This window comes from Moschus berezovskii, chromosome 3 (genome assembly GCF_049115385.1).
Source record: "Moschus berezovskii isolate FMDL1 chromosome 3, NW_MosBer_1.0, whole genome shotgun sequence".
Classification (NCBI taxonomy): domain Eukaryota; kingdom Metazoa; phylum Chordata; class Mammalia; order Artiodactyla; family Moschidae; genus Moschus; species Moschus berezovskii.
Genome location: NC_142462.1, coordinates 71,856,198 through 71,879,871, shown reverse-complemented (window position 1 = coordinate 71,879,871; position 23,674 = coordinate 71,856,198). Strand labels below are relative to the sequence as shown.

Below are 23,674 nucleotides of genomic sequence, written 5' to 3'. Positions count from 1 at the left end.
CGAGCGGACCGAGTGGCGAGCCGGCGGGGCGGGTAGGAGGTGGGAGTGCAGAAGTGGAGGACGCGGCAGCTGCAGCAGCGGCGCGCCCCGGGGCAGTCGCTGCAGCCCCGGCGGCGGCGGCGGCGGAGCAGCGGTGCGCAGCGGGCAGCGCAGCCACTCCTCTCTGCCCATCTCCCGCAGTTCCGATACCCCTCCTCCTGGCCCCCTCTCTGGCGTGGAGGAGCCGACGACTAAACCGCTGCGAGCAACTCCTTTAAAAAAAAAAAAAAAGCCGCATTGGAGGAGCCTGGCCGCAGGACCCCTCCTCCCCGGGCGCCCCCCACCCCTCGCCTCGCTCTCCCGCCTCTCCCCCCGCCAACCCCCACCCCCACCTTTCCCCCGCCCCAGGCTCCCGGACGCCCGCCTCCCTCCTTCGCGGACGGTCTCCCGACTCGCCGGCTGGGAGCCCTTTTGGACTGCGAGCGGCGGTAGCGGAGCACAGGCGGCGGCGCGGGACCTGCAGTCGCCCGGGATTCCCTCCAGGTGACGATGCTCTGGTTCTCCGGCGTCAGGGCTCTGGCTGAGCGTCCCTGCCGGCGCTCGCCCGGGATTACCTGCTGCGTCTTGCTGCTGCTCAATTGCTCGGGGGTCCCCATGTCTCTGGCTTCCTCCTTCTTGACAGGTAGGGGAGGGGTCGGGAGGGACCGACCCTCCCAGACGCTGGCTTGGTACCTGGGAGAGAAGGCGCTGACTGGCCCCGGGGACGGGAGGGTGGGGAACGAGCACCTCGGAGCCTGCTGCTCGCTGGCGCGTGGGGATGAAGGAAGCCCTTCGGGGTTAAGGGGTGGGAAAGCCGTGAGTAGGCTAAGGAGTGGAGAGCGGGCAGGCTGTTGACGTTAAAACTCTAGTGATAACGGAAATTCTTCTATTTGAATTTGAGAAGTTCCTTTATTATCTTTAGTTTTCTTCAACCTTTAGTTTGATCTCTTCTCCCGTATGCAATTAAAGAAAAAAAAAAAAACTGCATCGTTTTCCACCCATAGGCCTGTCTCACTCTATAGGGTTCCAATATAGCTTCTTTACTGGTAGTGATCTTTAAAGCACCCGCCCTCCAGACCTGGAATTTAAAAAAACTATCATATTTTAAAAGGGTAATAATAGCAGGATATAATAATTATATGCTTTCAGGCAGGTGAAGACCTCAGCTGCTATTCTGAAGGACATACTTTACTGACACCTGGTGCAGAAAAGAAAATATTGAGTCTATTTCTAAGAAAAGAGGAAAGAAGATTGTATTTCGAAAAGTAATTTCAATTCAACACAATATGAGGCGGATTCATATAAAGGCCTGTTTATTGACACTGTCCTAAATTCTGTTCAGATTTAAAATCTGCCTTAATGGCCAATTTGAATTTTTTGCTTATGGGAGTGTTTGTTTAGTTGAAATGGTTTTATAAAGGAGGGGTATTATTAAAGATTCAATGAAATACTTGGAATTGTGCTTAAACCAACCATCTGAGAGCAGAAAATATATCTATATAGCACAGGCTTTAAAAAAAAACAAAACGTGTTCTAATAAAATTGTTTAAAATAGGTTTTTTTCATGGGGACTTTTTTGGGTGAATTTGATTGTTTAAAACTCATTAGGGATTTTTGAAATTTGGATATAGTTTTTTCAAAAAGTATTAGTATAAAAATTATATTTTTGTAACAAGGCCATGCAGCTAAATTTAAATAACTTTTTTTCCCTTCAGGTTCTGTTGCAAAATGTGAAAATGAAGGTGAAGTCCTCCAGATTCCATTTATAACGGACAACCCTTGTATAATGTGTGTCTGCATGGTGAGTATGGAGATCAGGTAATGGGAAATCAATTGCTCCCTCTGACAAGGTGAATCCTTTAGCTGTAATTTTATGACCAGATCTTAAAAATTGCTTTTGGTCATTACAAAACCACAGATGGCTGGTGAATTGAATTCAGCTGAATTTCCAAGTTTTATGGACTTTGGCAATTTCTATTTCATCAGGCTGGAGATGTTTATCTTTGACATCAGGTTGCAGAAGTAAACTTCAGATGGACTTGGTATAGCGTCACCTCAGTGGTAATTACCACTTGCACTTCTGCTCCCGGGAATGGCTATTGCCACCAAATCATAGGTGCCACCAAACTTTCTGCTCTGATTCTATTGTCTGAGCTCAGTGTGAAAATGATAACATTTAGGTATAAAGGTCTGGGATAAGGTATGTGACAAGGGGAAAGAGAGGTTAGAGTCACAAAGCACGAACATGGGGACGAGATGTAATCTTGAGTTTCTTTGCCTCTTATGTCCTAAGCTCTTAAAAACAATCTTTATATATCTGATTTGGAAGCCATGGGTCAGAAAGGACATTCTGTCTTTAGTAGAGGATGACTTGGCTGTCAGCTGCTTAGTTAGCACTAGCAGTGGCTGGTAGATTAAAAAAATGATTTGTTTCAGTTTATTTTAGCTTTATACTTAATGATAAGATCTAATAAGTAGCCACATGGGGGAGATTAAATTATATGAATAAGAATTTCTGAGCTGAAATAGCGGCTCACAAAGAACATTTTTGTTTAAAAGTGTTTTACATGCCAATCACTTTTGGCAAAACTTGATTAAAAACTACACATCACAAAACCCTGTTGGAAATACATTAAGGCAGTCAAAGTTAAATGCAAAGCCCCCAAATGATAGATGACTGCTTGTTATCAGATCAACATGCTGTATGCAACCAGAGAAGGGAATTTTCTCTGTTTAGGGGAAAGCCAAGCCATCTGGGTTTAAACTAGCCAGTTTTTCATGACAAGAGATGAGGTCAATGTTGTGAAATGATAAATGGGTGAAGGTGAATGTCTGTATCAAATGATTATCAGGTTCTGAAGACTAAGGAAATCAGCAGAAATAGAGGTAAAAATGCATTTCATTTCCAGAGATGATAAGTGTTGCTGCTTTAACAAAAGAGAGGTGAGAGGGACAATTAGGTTTGTGTTTATGAGCTGCCTTGAATGATCTTTCACCAAAGGACCTGTTGAAAAGGAGCTTTGCATTAAATTTTGGCTCAGTTGTGTATTTACAAATGTAGTGTGTCTGCCTCTGTGTGTGTGTGTGTGTGTGTGTGGTGGGGGCGGAAGGGAGATGATTTCTTTATTTATCCTATCTGCATAGTGTTAATGAATTATTTTATCTTAATCTCATAAGATCTCAGAAAATGGGGTAATATTTAAATGAATGTGGAACTCCACATGCCAAAATATTGTTTTTCTCCTCAGCAATATTGTTACATTTATAATGTTTAAACACAGAGTTTGGGTTTTGCAAACTTTTTTCAAATAGTATGAAAATTCTCCATACAGCATTTCCCTTTTTTGGTTACTCTTGCCCTGGTGGAAATAGTGCCTTTCCCCGAAAGTATAGCTTACTGCTAATAAGACCTTGCTGTTTTGAAGGTAAAGAGTGAATCTGAAGAAAAAAGATGCGTCGCTTGGAATTCTGGAGTGATACTTATATTGATTACGTTCAGAAGGGTGGTAGGTTCATTTATATCTTTGAGTAACGTTTGGAAGTATCTGCCTTCATGAGAGCTATTAGAAATCGTTTCCAAACACATGAAGTCGAGACTTTCATTCTGACTCACTTGCTTTTCAGAGGATGCCTTGAAGTTCCCCCTAGCTGAAAGGTTCAGTGATATGTTGCCGTGACTTTTGCAGGGGTTTAGGATTATGGGGCCCAAGTTGTCATAGTTATTATTATTTCCCAAACATTTGTCGTACTTGATAAAGTTGAGTAAGGCTAGATGGACAACTGGTTCTTTATTTGTAAGTTTCCAAGGGACCCACTGGAGTATATGAATTTCGAAGCACCTAGCCTACCATGAGGCTAGTTGACAATTTTATATTTCGGCTGGAAGGTAGGCTTTTTTAGCAAACAGATAATGTCAGAAATAACAACTAACACTTATGAAATACTTTATTTGCTGGCACTTATCTAAGACTGCATCATTTTATTTAATCTTCACAAAAATCTTTTGAAGATTTTTACCCGTCCCCCCATTTTGCAGGTAAGGAAACTGAAGCTAGAGGATTTAGTAGCTTGTAACGGTCATATTTCGGTAAACAGTGGAGCTGGAACTCACTCTCACCTGCCTCTAGAGCACATGCCTATAGTCAAGTGAAACAGGCTATTTTCTAAGTTAAAGATGTGAAAAAGCAAGGAAAAAATAGATTGTTGAGTTATTTGACTTTTTGGCATTGCTTGAGTTATTTTGCTTTTTTCTTTTGAGTCTTTTAGGAGTTCGGTTAGCTAACATTTGTTAATCACATTATATGAAAGGAAAATCTCGTTATGATTTCAGTTGACCTGCAGGGAGCTTTCGTTGTGAGCTAGTTTTATGTATGTATGTTAAGAGGGTATGTAATAGTCAAAACTGTACTTTGGATAAAGAAAATAGTCATATTTAGTTTGTGTTGGTCCAGCCTTTTGGCAGAAAGCTACCTAAAGCTGAGTATAAGCTCGTATCTTATTTCATAACACGTACTAAAAAAAAAAAAAGCTAACCTCAACGTATGCTTAAAAAAGACATAAAGTGTTACAGTTGAGAGGAAATAGGTGGCACAAAGTCCTGCATATAATTACAGTGTAAAAGCTAGAAAAATCCCACAGAATCAACTTGGCCTGATTTAAACTTTTAAGCTCCGAAATGTTTCAAAGGTGGAATGAACTCATTTCTGTGGGAATTTTGAGGATGACAGCTGATGCAGTGCCCACGGCGAGCAGACCTGAATAATTTTATTCTCATTTATCCTTGTCTGCCTGGACCTCCTCTTGCCAGCATCAGTTGTGGTCCAAGAATAACCAGTTTGTCAGCTGCTGATGGATATTATTTTAAAGTGTGTGGGTTCAACTGTTCAAGGGGGAAGGTGAGAAGTTGGACTATTGTCCCGAAATCTAGGGAAGTGGGTAGACAGTTTGGATTAAAGATGCAAACGCTTCATTGTTCGTTTAGAAAGCAAAGCACAGCTTTTCCTCGTCTTACAAAACGGTCTTTTGTGGGGCTGGGGAAGGAAGGCCAGACTTATTGCTGTTTTCTGTGGTGTTTTTCCCTTCCTTGCTAGAATTATTTTTCCCGTAATGCCTAGAAAAACATATTGGTGCCTTATGTGAAGTACAGCTGATAGGAGCCAGCCCGTCTCAGCTAATGAATCGAAAGTGGTCCTCTGGATCTTTTGGGCATCCCCAAATCCATCCAGTGAACCTGAGGATGTGGTACCCCTGCTTCTCACCCCTTTTCCACCTAACCATAACATAGAAGGAAATGGCAAAAGCCAGTGAGTTCGGCCCAGTACTGGAAACCTGAGAAAACTTGGGAGGCTGGGACACAGAAAACAGAAGTCAGTCCGAGCTTAGTTTGGCATACTTTTTGTTCAGCAAAAAACATTATTCTGAGGTTTAAATTTCCTCTTTTAAATCCAGAGGTGCAATTTAGAAATGGACCCTCTGCTCATAAAAAACAACGTGAAATTTGGTGTTACAAGAAGTGGGGCTCTACCTCGCTTGGAGCCAACCAAGGGGTGCAAACAGAGGGGGCTTTGTCTGCTGTCTTGTACTTTTAATCACAGAATCCTCTGTCACTAAACAAGCAGCTACCAGCATCTTTGATTCTCTTGGGTAGTTTATCTCTATGAAAGCCTCATGTTTTTTATTGTTCAAATTAACTGTCTGGAGAATAGTTATCTATTAACTGAACACGTGTAAGGCGCGTGTTTCAGGATGAGGGAGACGGCAGTGCATCAGGATTCAGTTCGTGTGTGTCTGCGTGTGTGTGTGTCTGAGAGAGAGAGAGGTGGAGAGGGAGAATGGGGAGAGTGAAGGAAGGAGGGAGGCAGGGGAAATATAAAGCAGTCTTGATGTGTTTAGAGAGCTATGCTTCATACCTGCGCATATGAATAGGTTGCTGCAATTTTTAAAAAATTGTTTTGTATCATTTTTAGACTGGATATTGGATGCTCCCTAAGGCAATGATCAGAGTTTATGTATTTATTTTTATTTATACTCTGTTTAGAAGGTGGTATGACCAATTGCCTTCCCATAGAATAAGGTATTCAATAGAGTTTTAGGAAAGGGTAACTCATTTAGTTAGAGAAGACTCTTGAGAGCCCCTTGGACTGCAAGGAGATCCAACCAGTCCATCCTAAAGGAAATCAATCCTGAATATTCATTGGAAGGACTGATGCTGAAGCTGAAACTGCAATACTTTGGCCACCTGATGCGAAGAACTGACTCCTTGGAAAAGACCCTGATACTGGGAGAGACTGAAGGCAGGAGGAGAAGGGGATGACAGGATGAGATGGGTTGGATGGCATCACCAACTCTATGGACATGGGTCAGCAAGCTCCAGGAGTTGATGATAGACAGGGAAGCCTGGTGTGCTGCAGTCCATGGGGTTGCAAAGAGTCTGACACGACTGAGTGACTGAACTGAACTGAACTGAAATTTACAGCATCTTACTGACAAATTCGCCAATACCAGTTCATAGACGATTATTATCATTAGTGCTTTGTGGGGCTCATAGAAGTGGAGCAAATGCCCTGACGTTATATAGTTACTAAGAAGCAGACCTGTGATGTGAAAACAGTGTTTTCTCTGCTAAACCAATTTGCTTTTGCAGGTTGTTTACTATTTCCAAATGTCTACAGATCCCTCCAAGGGCTTCCGAGAGTTATCTCAACCTCTGCAAAGCTGACGTAGGCTCACTCTAGGGAGTAGTTAGAGTGATTTTGTCTTATAACACAAACCAAGTCTGGAGTTGGAGGGCCTTTCAGAGGCAGATACAGTGCAGGCAGCCATTGGCTCGTATCATATCATTTTGGCAAAGTGCTTTAGCCCTGGCATCAGACAGGCCTGGGTTCCAATACTGGCTCTGTTGTTGTTTAATTGCTAAGTGATGTCCAACTCTTTTGCAACCCCATGGACTGTAGCCCACCAGGCTTTTCTGTCCATGGGGTTTCCCAGACAAGAATGTAGGAGAGGGTTGCCATTTCCTTCTCCTGGAGATCTTCCCGACCCAGGGATTGAACCCTTGTCTCCTGCATTGGCAGGTAGATTCTCTACCCCTGAGCCATCTGGGGAACCCGGCTCAGTCACTTACTGCTGGTGAACTCAGGAAAGTTTTTTCACCTTTCTAAGCCTCCATTTCCTTATCTGTAGAGTGGGATGGCTGTCATTAACAAGCTCATAGGCTTGCTGTGAGAACTAAATGAAATAGATAAATTTAAGACTTGGTCCAAAGCTTGGCATTAAGTCAGAGCGATTCATTATTGTTATTGTTGATGATGATGTTAATGTTTAAATTCTTATTTCCTTATGCGGAATTAGAGGCAAATGTTCATCAGAAAAGAGAGAAAAGGGGGGACTTCACTGGTGGTCCAATGACTAAGACTCTGTGCTCCCAATGTAGGGAGCCCAGGTTCTATCCCTGGTCAGGGAACTAGATCCCACCTGCTGCAGCTAAGAGTTGGCATGCTGCAAGGAAGATCGAAGATCTCGTGTGCTGCAAATAAGACCCAGTGCAGCCAAATAAATAAATAAATATTCTTTAAAAAAGAAAGAAAGAAAGAAAGAAACCCTATGGACTCATTAAAAAAGAATGAAAGAAAAGGGAGGGAAAGGAAGCTGATGGAGAAGAGACCTAGGGATAATGATGCCAAGCCCACCCATCGTTATGAATGGACAGGGCTAGGTCAGTAACATTTTGTGGGGTTTTCTGTCCCTCCAGACTTGGACTAGGTTGATCTGAGCTGCTTTCTTATTGGTCCAATGGTCTGTGAGCCCTGCTGTAAGTTTTCCCCTTGCTCTCCATTAAACACTAAAACAAACTTTCCATGGAAGAGGGGCCTCGTTTTTCTGCAGAGTATTTACATCTCTATGCCTGTGGGGTCACCTTCACTTGTACTTTTATTGGCAGAGGGATAGGGTTGGGACTCAGGAGCGCTGTAATTCTGGAAAAACTGCCTAGTGGTCTGGCAGCATGGTGATTTTCCTGGACCGCCTTGTGCAAGTCTCTCAACCCTGTTCCAGACCTGAGTAGGTTTTTGCTGCCTACTTACTGGTGTGCTCCCCTGCCCCATTCCCATCCCTTTTTAAACACTCTTTCTTTTCATTTCAAGGTACCAGTCTTCATAGTGTGCGCCACCAGTAAACTGTGTTTTAAGTGTGGGAAAGCAGGCTGGGGAAAGAGAGCCCTTCCCCAGATGAGGATTCAGATAGTGAGGGCAGGAGAACAGGACATCATAGGAAAAGTCAGGCAACGCAAAGCGATGGAACATAAACCAATTAATACAAATTATTGAATAAACAAAAGATATCAGTTTCTCGCACCCTCTTCTATGGCACTTGGGTCCAACTGATAGGCTGTTAAATCTTTTATGCTATAAAAGAATACTAATAACATCACCTTTCATGGCACCAGGAGGTCAAGTGTGCTTGTTGAACTTAGTTAAGATCAGCAAAATGAGCTGGGTGTATATTTTAAGACCTCTTGATTCCCAGTTCTAGTTCTATAAAACATCACTCAAAGCACTAGGGATAACAGGTTATAAACTCAATAATATTATTCTTTCTTCCTTCTCTTCACACTTCATTCTCCCCTTCCTTTTTTGCCTTTTCTGTGTTTGAAGCGTTGTGCTGGTTGGGCACCTTGGGGAGGCAGACCAATAGTACAGATTCTTGCCCACAGTGGAATGGAAGAGAAAAACGCATGCATGGATAAGTTTTACAGGAGTGCCAGAAAAACACTCTGCTAGACTCAAACCCAAGTACTCAGGGAGATGTAGACGAATTCTGATTGGATTATCTGGGACCTTGATGGGCAGAGAGAAGACAGTCTGGGCAAAGCATGATTGGAGCAAAGGCACAGAAGAGTGTGTGCTTGGGAACTGTGAAGATTGAGGAGTCCAGTTTGCCCTGTGTACCCAAAGCTCTGACAGAAGCTGGGGTTAGAAGGCTTGATGAGAAGCATCAAGGGGAGGACGCTGAGTGCAATAATAAGGAGCTCAATTCCACTTGTGGGGCTGTGGGAGCCACTTAATATTTTGGCTCACCCACATGGCACAGCAAGATGTGCTTTGTATAAATTCCTCTAGAAGCTTTTGGGAGAGCTGTTTAGAGTGCGGAGAGGCCAGAGTTTGGACAACAGGCACCAGAAAAAGCACAGTAATTAAACTGCGGCAGTCATTGCAGTGGGATGATGTGCTGGTGTGTCTCTGGCAGTCACTTTGCTTGTCACTTGGTGTCTCTGGAGCAGCTCTCAGTGCTCCTATTTGAAGAGAATGGTTTACTTCCAGACCTCACTCTCAAAATTCCATTTTGGGGCCTTCTCTCTCCTCTTACCCACAGTGATACGTTGCTCTGCACTGTTGCTTGACCCATTTGGCAAATTATTCAGTTTGACAGATACTGTTATGGCAGTATGTATTCTCAGTGTTAGCACACATTTTTTTACAACAATCAGAATTGTACAACCCACCTTAAAGCAAGTGTACCCCTGTGCCAGGACCCCCAGACTTGCAGAGGAGTTTCAGAGCCCAAGTTAATGTGCTAAGTCACTTCAGTCATGTCTGACTCTTTGTGACTCCGTGGACTGTAGCCCTCAAGGCTCCTCTGTCTATGGGATTCTCCAGGCAAGAATACTGGAGTGGATTGCCATTCCCTTCTCCAGGGGAATCTTCCCAACCCAGGAATTGAACCCGCATTCTCTTATGTCTCCTGCATTGGCAGGTGGGTTCTTTACCACTAGTGACACCTGGGAAGCTGTTGATAGAACTTGGCAATAAAATAAATGGCAAAGGTGAGAGATGGGGTGGATTCAAGGGAATTTTGAGAATTCTAGCCAATGTTATGCCCAGTGTAGGAAGAGAAGAGGTCATGGACATGGATGGGGGATAATAAGTTTAGAACTGAAGTGGGCTTGAAGACCTTCCAATTAGGAAAACCTAGTAGGCTCTGCAAAATGTGGATCTTGATAGTAATAGAGACATCAAGACTAGAAACCAATGTGTTAACTGTTTGCACTGAAATAAATTTCAGAACATTGGGGATAAATTATTTGTCTTTGGAAGGGGTCTAAATTGAGATTTCAAGAAATTAGCTTATAATAGTAAATAGAAGAAAGGCTATATTTAATAGAAGGTTAGGAAGGGAGAAGCCAACAACGGAGACTGAGGTATAGTTACAGAAGGAGAACCAGCAAACTGCTGTCCAAGGCAGAAGATGTTTGAAGAAGAGGAAGATCAGTGGTATTAGATCTTGCAGAGTTAGACTGGACCTTCTGGGAGAACATCAAGGATGTAATTCTCTCATCATCATCTTGAACTATTTGAAACAAACACAATGGTGTCCAGGTCCCTAGGACCTGTCGCTCATTTACCCATGGAATAAAATTGATCATAGATAGAATTTGGTGGAACCCAGTTTGAGAGAAATACTAAGATTGCTCTAGGGATTTTGAAAATTTAGTGCAAAAATCACACATTTTCTGAATGTAAAGGTCTCAGCAAAAGTGAATAAATACCACATGACATTTTCAAAGGTCCCCAAACAAAACTAATTTCATGAATAAAAATAATAGACTTTGGAAGTGCCTTTGGAATGTTTCTGTAGTTACTTGCAAAATGTACAAAGCTACATGGAGGCATTTCTTATTATGAATCAGAGCAACAATATCAAAGAACTTGGCTAACATAAAATCTTACCATTATAAACTTTCAAGTTTGCTCTATGAAACTCTTAATGGTGCTTTAAAAATATTATGATATAATTTAATCCTTTAGTTAGATCTTCAGGAAAAATATTTTCTTTTTTCACTAAATTTTTGATGTCTGTTTCATCACTGAAGGAGACCTGTGGAATGGCAGCCTTCGTGTCTTAAATTATGGGTTCCAGTCTCCCCAGGGCCGCCTTGTAGCTGTGCATAACTGTGGAGCCACCTTGGTCTCCCTGAGCCTTAGCTGTGGGTACTGAGCAAGTCACAAAGGTATGTCTGCCCTTCGGCTTCATTTCTAAAGAGGAATCGAAGTGGAGACCCCATCTGTGGGCTGTAGCCATTGACTGAGGCGACGTGTATGGGTTAAATACACTAGTGTGTGTGAAAGACCTCTGTAAACAGTGTGAGTGGCACTATTATTATTAAGGGTCAGAACTTGAATAGAAGACAGTGAAGTGTATGCTATAAACCAGTTTTTAGTGAATACTTTAGTGATTATATTTTTTAGCAGTGATAGTGTAATGATTCCTGCCGCTGCTGCTGCTGCTGCTAAGTCACTTCAGTCGTGTCCGACTCTTAGCGACCCCATGGACTGTAGCCCACCAGGCTCCTCCGTCCATGGGATTTTCCAGGCAAGAACACAGGAGTGGGTTGCCATTTCCTTCTCCAGTGCATGAAAATGAAAAGTGAAAGTGAAGTCGCTCAGTCGTGTCCGACTCTTAGCGACCCCGTGGACTGTAGCCCACCAGGCTCCTCCATCCATGGGATTTTCCAGGCAAGAGTACTGGAGTGGGTTGCCATTGCCTTCTCCGTAATGATTCCTTTATCTCCTTTAATAGTTGTACAACTTTGCATGAGTTGCCTAATCTTTCTTTATCTTGACATCTTTATTTTCATCATAGGGCTTTTGTCAGAATTGTGAGTCAAAACATTTCTTAAGTCAAGATTCTTAAAACAGGGTCTGGAACATGGTAAGCACTTCAGAAATGATAGCCCCAGCCTGTCAATGTGGAAGATATAAGAGACATGGATGGGTTCAGTCCCTGGGTGGGAAAGATCCCCTGGAGGGGGGCAGAGCAACCCACTCCATATTCTTGCCTGGAGAATTCCCATGGACAGAGGAGCCTGGCGGGCTATAGTCCATGGGTTTGCAAAGAGTCGGACACGACTGAAGTGACTTAGTACACATGCACACACGCTGCCATCTAAATGCTATGCGATTACTGCCTATCCCAGACTTCTAAGAAGTGCTTAAATAGAAGACTACAAGACTTCTAAATCTTCTAAGAAATGATTAACTGGACTACTGCTTTTATTTCAGTGTATGGCCAATTCCTGTGATGTGTTTTACTCTGAACTTCTATCAGGGCAGATGATAGAACTCTAGTAGAGTTGACTGCTATCTTTTCCGTAAGAGATAGAAAACCTGGGAAGTATTTGGGGCTTAGCAAGATGGCTGCTTCCCTGTTTTTCATTTTCAGAAGTCTACCTGTTTAGTGTTTGTCTCCTGACAGCTAATCGAAACATTGCTTTCACAGTGAGGCCGACCTGTCCTTTGTGGCCCTGCCGTTGAATGAGGAAGTGAAGGTGGGAGGCAGAAATGTAAAGCTAATCACGGAGTGGAGCCCCTGAGACCGATGCTTCAGAATCCTCTCCCTTTTATTAAATGTTAATTTATTTATATATTTTAAAAAATTTAATGATTTTGTATGCTTACATTTTTATTTTTGGCTGAGAGGCATGGCTTGTGGGATTTTAGATCCCCAGCCAGGATTTGAACCCGTGCCCTCAATAGTGAAAGTACAGATTCCTAACCACTGCACCACCAGGCAGTTCTCCCACTTTTAAAACGTGCAGAGCCCTGCTGTCTCCCCAGCCCCAGTCACTCTGTGGATGCTTGCGGTGCTGCAGGTTCCCGCATTAACTGATGTGACTGGATTTGGACTTGTAGACCCTCCACATTCACAGAGCGTTGTGTGTTTTTGACCCACTGTCCCATCAACTCTTCTAAGAATCTGCCTCTTTGAGAGCATGTTCTGTGTAGTAATGTATGTGGTTAACTTGGGCAGATTTATCTTAGGAGATGAGGTCTTCAAGTGTAAGAACCTTGTCGCCTCATCTCTGGAAGCCCCATAGCTTCAGCGAGAGGTCCGTAACCTTGGGACTTGAGTGGGAGTCAGGCTGGAGTTTCCTGTTTATAATTTGGGTTGTTAACACTTGGGATCGCTACCCCCCAGAATGGAACTCCAAGTTCCAAAACAGGATTCTCCCAGTGAGTTTGTCACAGAAGGTCAACCCCATCTATAAAAGACATCCTAAATAATCATTGCAAAAACACTTTTTTTCTTCCTTTGAAAGGAATGTACTCCCATTTGAGAACTAAAGTCATATAGACATTAAGTCCTGCTTTTATTTGTGACAAAAGGAACATTCTCTCTTATAGAAATACCCTGCTGCCTTGTAGGCGACAATACAGGAGGTGCCTAAGAAGGGAGGATCCAGGATTATCTCAGTTCTGTTTTCAAAAATCACAATGAAAAATGTCTTGGACCCCCTTGGCTGCCATTCCCATCATTTCCTCCCCCTTTCACTGAGTCTAACTCCAAAACCTGGACACAAGCCTCAGTGTTTATATTAGGTTTTGGATGTTAGCTCCCTTGGCTTCTGGGAGCCGACTCTGTTGAAAATTATGTTTTTCTTTTAAGGACAAAGGCCTTATTGTATGTACACGTCGTGCAGTGTAATGAGTTTTCTGTTTTGTTTTTTTTTAATGTTAGGTAATGGGCGGGACTAACCCAGATCTGGCAAATGAGAAGTTCAAAGGTCTATACCCTGAGTGGCAATTTGAAGGTTTCATGCAGGTAACTCAACCAGAGAAAGTGAGAGGGAGGGACAAGTGGCATCTTCCCTGACCAGAGCACGTCCCCTGAATGCCCTGCTTTGATGGAATAACCATAAAATGGCTGTGGGAGAGGACCAGCAACATAAGTGATGATACCCCAGGGACACTTCAAAGAGAATGACAGTGATAGTAAAAATCACGGAGATAACTATCCTCACATTTTCACTGATAAAAGCACGTGTTTCCAAAATAACTCTTGTACTCTTGGTCAAGTAATCGGTTTTGGCCAGATGGTTTTTTCATGGCCGCAAAGGCTGCAGGCGTAGGCTGAGCATCTTATTTTGAGATGCCGTGCAGTGGGCTCTCTGTTTGTGCTGCTGGCCTCTGCAGCTGTGGGTGACCTCAAAAGACTATTTCCAGGAGAGGTGGAGCTGGTGCTCTGAAAGGAGGCAGGAAAATTAGGAGGCCCAAAACTGTTTTTACATTTATTTGGGTCTCACTGAGAGGCATTTTTAGCATCTTTGTCTTAATTTGTTTTCCTTCTCTCTATGTGAAAAAAACATTTTGGAACCTGTCCTCTCAGGTTCCTCTTGGAGGCAGATCTGCAGACTATAGCATTAGCAAGAAGGTTCTTTTCCCTCCTTACTGCTTTCCTTTTAGTGAGCAGAGCAATGACATTTGCATTCTTTTCTGTATTTATTCCTAGAACTTCTTACTAAAAAATATTGGGGGATTCCTTTTCCATTTTATTTTCTAATTGAAGAGACCTGTTTGAAGCAAGTTATGAGAACTGCTTCCTCTGGGTTCAGAGAGCAGGGCTGCATCTGGTCAGTGTCTTGTGGGACTTGCCACTTCTCCCTCCAGGAGAGCCTTGCTGTGCTGTTTGACTGCCTGTGGGCTTCCCAGTTGGCATAAGTAGTTAAAAAGCTGCCAGCCAATGCAGGAGACATAAGAGACATGGGTTCGATCCCTGGTTTGGGAAGATCCCCTGGAGGAGGGCATGGCAACTCACTTCACTATTCTTGCCTGGAGAATCCCATGGACAAAGGAACCTGGTGGGCTACAGTCCACAGGGCTGCAAAGAGTCAGACACAACTGAAGTGACTTAGCACGCATGCATTGCCCCTGTACTTCTCAGAAATTCATGAATTCTAGAGGCTCTCACAGCCTGCTGGGTCTCTCCTGAGTTGTGGATTTATAGAGCAAAAGCAGTAGCATCAGGACATTCACATCCTCGTGTTTCTAGGTCTCAGGGGGATGCTGTTTTCCTGAATGGGAAGACTAATCAGATATTTTCCCACTTGAGAGCTGCTCTGCCATGTTCCTGGGTTTATGCTCCTTGAGGGAAACGGGCCTATGAGAATTGAGATGAGGCGATTTCCTGTTTTCAAGCATGTGTGGATCAGTGGTTCCAGCACCCAGTGGTACCCACCAGAGCTCAACTTGCACTCTCATTAGCACAATAGGTGAGCACCCAGATGGAGATTCCTCTCCCTTAGGAGGTGACTCAGTCAGAGTCTGGGGAATAGTTGGATGGCAGGGAAGGGGGCAGGAACCTGCTTTTTGGGTAGGTGTCTTTAATTAATTCTGAAGTGGCATCTGCTAGAGGAACTGGTGCTTCTTCCTCCCCCCTAGGATGAGCATGTACCAGATAGCAGTGACCTGCTTTCTCTTGTGGCTGCCTGTATGCGTGTAGGGAACTAGTTGGGATTTATTAAAATATGTGATTTTTTTTCTTCTGTTTCGTAAAAGCTGTACACCGGGCAAAGGCAAAAAGATATTTGATTAAAGTACTTTACACACCACTTGGCCAAGTTATAGAAACAGCTTCCAGATTTTGGATATTTGGTGTTGACCTATCAAAACAACAATTTCTTACAGTTCAACCTAATATGTACTTTAAGCACCTCGAGAATTTTTCACTGGAGATACTTATCCTGGCAGGTTATTTCAGTGTATCTTAATGAGGGACCTTTAAATTCAGGGTGAAATGACACTGGTTCACAAACTAAACATAAAATGTGTTGATATGGTAAAACATAGCCCTTCTTCATCTCTGAGCCCCCAGATCTGGATTAATGGGTTCTCCTGCACATCCTCAGGATGCGTCTGATGGTGGGGGGGAGGGGAAGGGAGGAAACAGCATTCACCTTGGTACCAGTGAGAGGGGCACATGGTGACCCGCAGGAAACGTGGGAACTGAATTGCAGGACTGAAGTAGGAAAATGATTGATGGTTATTAAATGCAGCACATATGTACTGAGCATTTATGTTAATAATGGCCTGAGGCGCTGTGAGATTGGAAAAAAAACTTTTTTCCTGCATGAACAAAAGAGATTAAATTATGTTCCAGATCGTTTTGAAGTTAGATCTCTTTTATTGCTTTCAAATTCTTTGAAAATTGAAGAACTCATGCAGGCCATAGATATTAACTCTTGGTTGGAGTATCTGATAATCAGAACAAATTATTATTCTTTGACTGTGCTGGATGTAAGTAAGTAAAGTTGCTCAGTCGTCTCTGACTCTTTGCGACCCCATGGACTGTAACCTACGAGTTTCCTCCATCCATGGAATTTTCCAGGCAAGAGTACTGGAGTGGGTTGCCATTTCCTTCTCCATGGAATCTTCCCGACCCAGGGATCGAACCCGAGTCTCCCTCACTGCAAGCAGATGCTTTTACCCTCTGAGCCATAGTCCAGGAGGATAGTGTGCTGGATGACATATGTGTATATGCACATGTATATATGTATTGTATATGTAGGCATTTGATGTAAAGTTTGGGTCATGTATTTAGTTTGCAAATGACTTTTTCTCATGAGAGAGTCTCAAATAAAAGTGTGAAAATGTGATTGAACCAGAGGTTGTATATATGTTGGGAGGGACCCTTAGAGCATAGCTTTGAGCACTGGTGACTAAGGACTCACAGTTGCGTTCTCATCACTGGCAGCCTCTCCTCCCTCCTTGCCCACCCACTTCAGTCTGATGACTTGTCTTCTCTCACACAGTTGTAGACCATTAACAGGTCAGTAGTAAGAATTCTCCCACCTGGGCCCCAGCAGAGGTAACTCTCAGTTTTAATGAACGTGAGAATCCCCCAGGGAGCTTGTTAAAAATGCAGATTCTAAGGTTCTATTCCAGAGATTCTGATTCAATAGATCTGACAGAGATCAAAGAATCTCCATTTTTTTTTTAATTGCTATTACTATCAGCATCACTATTTTTTTTTTTTAAAGAATCTCCATTTTTAATGACCTCATCCAGCGACTCCATGCAGGAGCCAGTATTTGAAAAATTTCCCATCTGAGGTTAGGGAAAAGAGAAGGAAATATGAATATAACCATGAATATAGGTCATTTCCCCAATGAAGCAACATGTCCTCTAGTGGTCAGGTACATTTGAGATTCTCTTATTGGTACCAAACTTCCCCATAGGTCAACTCATTTACATAACGTTATTTTTGTGGACCTTTGCAGTTATCTTGTACATCAGCCATCTTTCAGTTCAGTTCAGTTCAGTTCAGTCGCTCAGTCGTGTCCGACTCTCCGCGACCCCATGAATCACAGCACGCCAGGCCTCTCTGTCCATCACCAACTCCCGGAGTACACTCAAACCCATGTCCACAGAGTCGGTGATGCCATCCAGCCATCTCATTCTCGGTCGTCCCCTTCTCCTCCCGCCCTCAACCTTTCCCAGCATCAGTCTTTTCCAGTGAGTCAACTCGTCGCATGAGGTGGCCAAAGTATTGCAGTTTCAGCTTTAGCATCAGTCCCTCCAATGAACATCCAGGATTGATCTCCTTTAGAATGGACTGGTTGGATCTCCTTGCAGTATAAGGGACTCTCAAGTGCTATTTTTTCTCTTTGTATCATCTCCTCCGGAGAAGGCAATGGCAAGCCACTCCAGTACTCTTGCCTGGAAAATCCCATAGATGGAGGAGCCTGGTAGGCTGCAGTCCATGGGGTCGCTAAGGGTCGGACACGACTGAGCGACTTCACTTTCACTTTTCACTTTCACACATTGGAGAAGGAAATGGCAACCCACTCCAGTGTTCTTGCCTGGAGAATCCCAGGGACGGGGGAGCCTGGTGGGCTTCCGTCTATGGGGTCACACAGAGTCGGATACGACTGAAGTGACTTAGCAGCAGCATCATCTCCTCTCTCAAGCCTCCTCTAGTCACTTGATCAGAACTAGTCACTTGTTCTTTGAAGCCTCATGTTGATTTCTCGTATTATAATCGCTATTCCTGCCTACCCTGAGGTTTCATTAATTATTCACATGGCTGTCTCCCTACTGGACTCTAGGCCTCTTCAGGGCAGAAACAGTGTCTGATTCTTCTCACCATCACTGAAAACATTTTTCATGGCACCTTGCATTCTGTAAGTCTCAATAACTATTTTACGAGTCAATACCATGTTCTTAAATTGGGGATAGCCTGACCTTCATCTTCCTCAAAGCCACCCTGTGAAGGAGAGAAGGCTTTCTCAGGAAACCTGTTTCACAGTTGAGACAATAAAGGCTCAGAAAAGTGAAACAAGACGAAGCTCACACCGCTAATCAGAGTCAGGGCTACGATTCAAGTATGGGAACTGAGACCCATCCTGGGTAGACTCCACTGAGATGTCTCTCAGAATGCTTCCTGACCACAGGGGTTGAGAAAGCACCCCAAGGGGGCTAGTGAGAGACACCCAGAAAATAACTTCCCTGGGGATTATGTTTTTAACAGTCCTTGTAGTCCAATGAGGTAGACACTGGCGCCTTTGGGTGGGACAGGCTGACCCTCTGGGTTGCTGCCGGCCTTCTCATGAGATGGATTCCCACAGGAATACACTCTGTTTCCTGTTATCTTTCTGTGATGGGCAGCAGCTGCAGGGTGAAGCTGATATGACGTGTGTTTGTTGCTTCTCCAGCCTGAGTCAACTAGATGTAGCAATTTGACAAAACAGCCAGGGGTTTTATGACAGACTTGCTGGGATCCAGCAGCATCTGGAGGAGCCAGAGGCAAGCTGTAAGAGCTGAGGGTCAGGTAAAGCAGGATTTAGAGATGCTCCCCACCCCCATCCCTTCCATTCCCAAACCTCTATAACGGGAGCTATTTCCTTCTGATGGCAGCTTCTGCCCAGCAGGTCCCTTCCTCATCCGGAACAGATCCATTCTGGGAAATGTTTGTTCTTTCCGTTCTGTCGATGGCACCCAATTTCTGCCCACACTTTCCTCTCCCTGATCAGGGAGAATAAAAAGTCAAGCTAACAGGCTTCTGATTTGTGTTACCTTCACATAATTCTGGTCACGTTGCTATTTTCCATACTTTTAATGAGAATCCCTTTTTTTAAAAAAAATTTTAAATTAGTCCAGCCTTCCATTGTTCCAGGGTTTCACCCTTATCATTTCCATCTTTATTATTTTTTTTTTACCATGTTATTTTCTTTCTCTGTTATTAGCCCAGCGTTTCCATGATGTCACCGCTCTCCAAGTTTTGTGTCTTGTTTGTCTCAGTTTCAGTTTTTAATTCTTGGTTCCAGCCCGATAATGAAATACGCAAACAATTACAGTGAGGTGGTGGTGCTTCCTGCACACCTACGTGGGCCAGACAGTTGAGGGATGGACTGTCCAGTGGGCAGCTCTCTGACATCAGCTGAGTTGGAAGTCAGTGGAGGCCAGAGGAGGGCTATTTGTGATAATGACGCAGTGGTCGAGAAAAAGATGGCTGGGACTAGCTGGAGCACAAGCTAGAGTGGTGTCAAATACCCAGGTGGGGGTTTAGTAAACACTGTTCACTAACGATGGTGTGCTGATACCATTTAGCCTGCTGGAGAGAATGCCCGGGGGAACTTTAACGGCCTTCAAGTATGTGGGAGAAATATGATGCTGAAAGGACAGAGAGGAGTACAAATCTCAAAGTTGAAACATATCCTCAGCTCCAGCTTCTCCGCCGGCTGCTCTCTGCTTCTTGTTCACTTTCAGAATGCACTCCAAGGTGCTTGTGGGGTCTTGGCTTCCCTGCTTCTTGGCCAGTGCCTGCCTATGAGTGCAAGCCACTTCCCTAGATCCTTGAGTCCTAGTTATCCTCCCGTAGATGAGATCACTCCTGCTCCCAGCTTTGAGCCACGTTTGTTAGGATCAGAAATTGAAAGCAGGGTCTGACTATGGGCTCTGTTCTTTCCAGGGATTTGACTTTAGATCTTAGTTCAACTGAGAAGGAAAACCTAAAATGGTGGGTTTTCCTTTTCCTTTTTGAGTCCTAGGGGTTTAATGTTCTCTTACTCCCAAACTCATCTCTAACACTTACTTAGTGTTTGGCCACTGGTCTCTGTTGGGTCCGAGCTCCCTTAGGACACAAGTTCTAGAGCTTTCCCTTGGTGTTCTTAGATCTTCTAGGCAATCAGCACTTTCCTGAGCTAGAGTCTGTTCCTTCGGAGAGGTAGCTTGGCAGGCATGGTAGTTATTAGCACTAGGGTAAGGAGTGGCCAGCAGTAGCCAAGCAGTGGCTCTCTCATGAGCCTTAAATAGCCACACTGACAGCTGTGCTGAGGCATCTTGGTTGGTAGGTATCTGACATAGTGGCAGGTGCTGAGAGAAAGTGACCTCTGGTGGTCACTGGGTTAATATAATAGTCTGAACCAGTGATCTTACACAGTCGTGTGAGTTAGTGGCTGTGGGGTGTGTGTGTGTGCACATGCATATGTGTGTATAAAGACACACATGTAGAGTTCTCTATGGGTTTATAATGAGTTGACTCACTGGAAAAGACTCTGATGCTGGGAAGGATTGGAAACGGGAGGAGAAGGGGATGACAGAGAATGAGATGGCTGGATGGCATCACTGACTTGATGGACATGAGTTTGGGTGAACTCCGGGAGTTGGTGATGGACAGGGAGGCCTAGCATGCTGTGATTCATGGGGTCGCAAAGAGTCGGACACGACTGAGCGACTGAACCAAACAGATGGGTTTATAAGAATTATGTTTATTTGGCTACTCTTTCTTAGACCTTTTTATCCTGGGTCTTCCTTATCTTTTTGAACTTAATGTATTGGAGGGCCCCAGGATTTGATCAAAACATTCTCTCTGTTTATACTCCTTCCCTAGGTGATTTTTATATAAATTCATGGATTAAAAACATTTATATGCTGAAAGTTCCCACATTTGTGTTCCCAGCTCCCTTACCCCTCAAGGCATGTGTGCATGCTAAATTGCTGCAATCATGTCCAACACTTTGCTACCCTGTGGACTGTAGCCTGCCAGGCTCCTCTGTCCATGGGATTCTCCAGGCAAGAATACTGGAGTGGGTTGCCATGCCCTCCTCCAGGGGATCTTCCTGACCTAGGGATTGAACCTGCATCTCCTGCGATCCTGCATTGCAGGTGGATTCTTGTACCGCTGAGCCGCTGGGAAAGCCCTGACCTAGGGATTGAACTTGCATCTCCTGCGATCCTGCATTGCAGGTGGATTCTTGTACCGCTGAGCCACTGGGAAAGCCCTGACCCCTCAAGGGCAGGCTTGTAAATTCAAATGCCTACTTGGCATCTCCACGTAAATGCTAGGAAGCATCTCAGACTTAAAATGGCCCAAGTAGAGATTTCATTTTCCACCTCTCTTCCAAATCCTGTTTCTTCTAGCTGGCAGTAGCAGTTGCACTGCTCCATCTTTTCAGGGATCAACCATGATGTCCTGGATTCATCTTTCTCTTATATCATATGTTCGATCTACTCGCATATCTTGATGGCAAAACCTTGACAATGTATCTGATAATTCCTAGCTTCATGATCACTTTTGCCTCTGGACAATACATTATCAGGCAGTGGCCATTGAAATGTATGCATCCAATTATTTCACTTATTTACAAAAATTCCCGCAGTGGTTTCTCATCTGACTTGGACTGCAGTCTGAAGTCTAACTACAAGGCCTGCAGGATCTGGCTTCTGATGCTGTCTCTGACTCTACCTCCCAGAGCATCCTCCCCTTTTGTTCTGCTACTGTTACATGATCTCCAGCTCCCTCTTAACAAGGGTGTCTGCTCTTTCCTGTCCCCGGAACACACTTATCCAATATATTTGTTGTTGTTGTTGAGTCACTAAGTCGTGTCTGACTCTTTTGCAACCTCATGGACTGTAGCCCTCCAGACTCCGCTGTCCATGGGATTCTCCAGCAAGAATACTGGAGCAGGTCGCCATTTCCTTCTCCAGGGGATCTTCTTGACCCAGGGGTCCAACCCCATCTCTGGCACTGGTAGGCGCTTCTTTAGCACTGAGCCACCAGGGAAGTCCCATCCAATATAGTTACACATTCTCATTTCTTCTTTCTGGCCTCTGGAGAAACGCTTTCTTATTTGAGGACCTTTTTTCTGACCCCTCACCCCTGAAGTACACACCCTGTCATTCTGTTCCCCTGTCCTGCTTCGTTTTCTCCATAGCCCTCACCAGTGTCCCTTGTATCTCGCACATCTTTGTTTCCTGAAGGTCTCCCTACTAGAATGTCAGCTCTGGAGGCTGTGGACTCTCCCAGCCAAGCTGTACCCCTGGGCCTGGACCAGTGCTGGTCCCCTCCAGAGCATACCTGTTGATGACTAAGTATATGACGTGTTTAATTTATTTAAATTTAATTTTTTGGTCCAATTAAATTGCATTAATTAGTTTTAAATTAATTCAGTTAGTTGTCTTTAATCTTTTGATTTAGTAATTTGAAGATAAAACTCATTCTCTTCCTCAAGGATAAGTTATGTATTTTCCCTTCCACTCTAAACTCTGCTTTTTCTATATTGACAGCTTGCCATATTCATGGCTCATGTTACTCCACGTATCAAGTCAGATGGTGGGGAAATTGTACCAATACACAGACAAAGCTGAAAAGCTATCTCTAATGAACCAACTAAAATCATAGTAAAATATATAATAAGCAATAATAACTGGAAAATAAAAAGTGTGCTTTAGAAAAGGGGTTTTAAAAATAAGTATTACTGCTCATGGGCTTCCCCAGTGGCTCAGTGGTAAAGAATCTATCTGCAATGTAGGAGATGCAGGGGACGCGAGTTCGGTCCCTCCCTGGAACAAGAAAAGATCTCCTGGAAGAGGTCATGGCAACTCATGCAAGTATTCTTGCCTGGAGAGTCCCATGGACAGAGGAGCCTGGCAGGCTACAGGGTTGCAAAGAGTCAGACACGACTGAAGCGACTGAGCACAGCACACAGTGTGTTACTGCTTATACTTGGTGACATAATAATGATTGGTTTTGGAATGTAAATTAAATGTAAATTAAAATTCAGTATGTTGGCATTTTACAATTTACTTAAAACATATGATGGAAGAAAGACTAGCAAAGGGTGTTAAACTATACAGTTTCATAGAGCAAGAGAAAAGTGGCAAAGGCTTTCCCATAAGGTGCGTAAGATGGGCTGCTTTTCTGTTGGTGGTGCCCAGCCATGTTGCTGCACCCACCTCAGAGGGCACTGGAGTGGCATCATTAAAGGAGATCCCTTTTGTGGGTTGTAAGATCCCAAGGGTCTAACATAGGTAGGTCAAATTGTCTCAGTGAGAGAACTGTACAACACAACTTTCTGGAGGCTCATTCAGGGGCCCACGTATGGTCTGAAGAACCAGGAGGGTTAGGATGATCTCTGGGGGTTTATGGCAATGGAGCTTGGTTGAAACAGACCTTCGCCTCTTCTGAACTAACTCATGATTGCCCCTGCGTCCACTCATGTTGCAACATGGGAGGTGCTTCTGCCGTGTTTATGCTCTGGCCCTTCTCCCTCTTGGACTGGAATCTCTTCCAGGGCAGAGGATGGATCTGATTCATATGTTCTGTTCTCAGCAAAAACCTGGCATAGTGCCTGGCCCACCACAGGGGCTCAGCAATATCTATTAAACAAACTTATGCATTTTTAGTCAGATAGGTTTGAATTTGTGGAGCCAACGTTTAACCTGCAGAAAAATCCAAGTTTGTAGCCACGATGTCACATTTTCTAAAGGCCGTTTGTCTTCTGTTGATATTTTTTTCTTATTTTAGATATTAAAGCTTCAGAGAAGCTGTCTTAAGATGAAATCCTTAAAAGAAACCAATGACGAAGGGTAATAATCATGGCCAA

At 43.9% G+C, this 23,674-nt stretch overlaps 1 protein-coding gene across 1 annotated transcript in view; it reads left to right on the top strand.

Moving 5' to 3' along the window:
• The first annotated feature begins 394 nt into the window (after positions 1 to 394).
• Positions 395 to 23,674, top strand: part of BMPER (BMP binding endothelial regulator) — a 261,662-nt gene continuing 238,382 nt past the window's right edge. The window contains exons 1-2 of the mRNA XM_055420892.2: positions 395 to 661; positions 1,734 to 1,819. Of these exons, the coding sequence (XP_055276867.1) occupies positions 529 to 661; positions 1,734 to 1,819 (219 nt within the window). The 5' untranslated portion in view covers positions 395 to 528. The remainder of the gene's footprint in view (positions 662 to 1,733; positions 1,820 to 23,674) is intronic.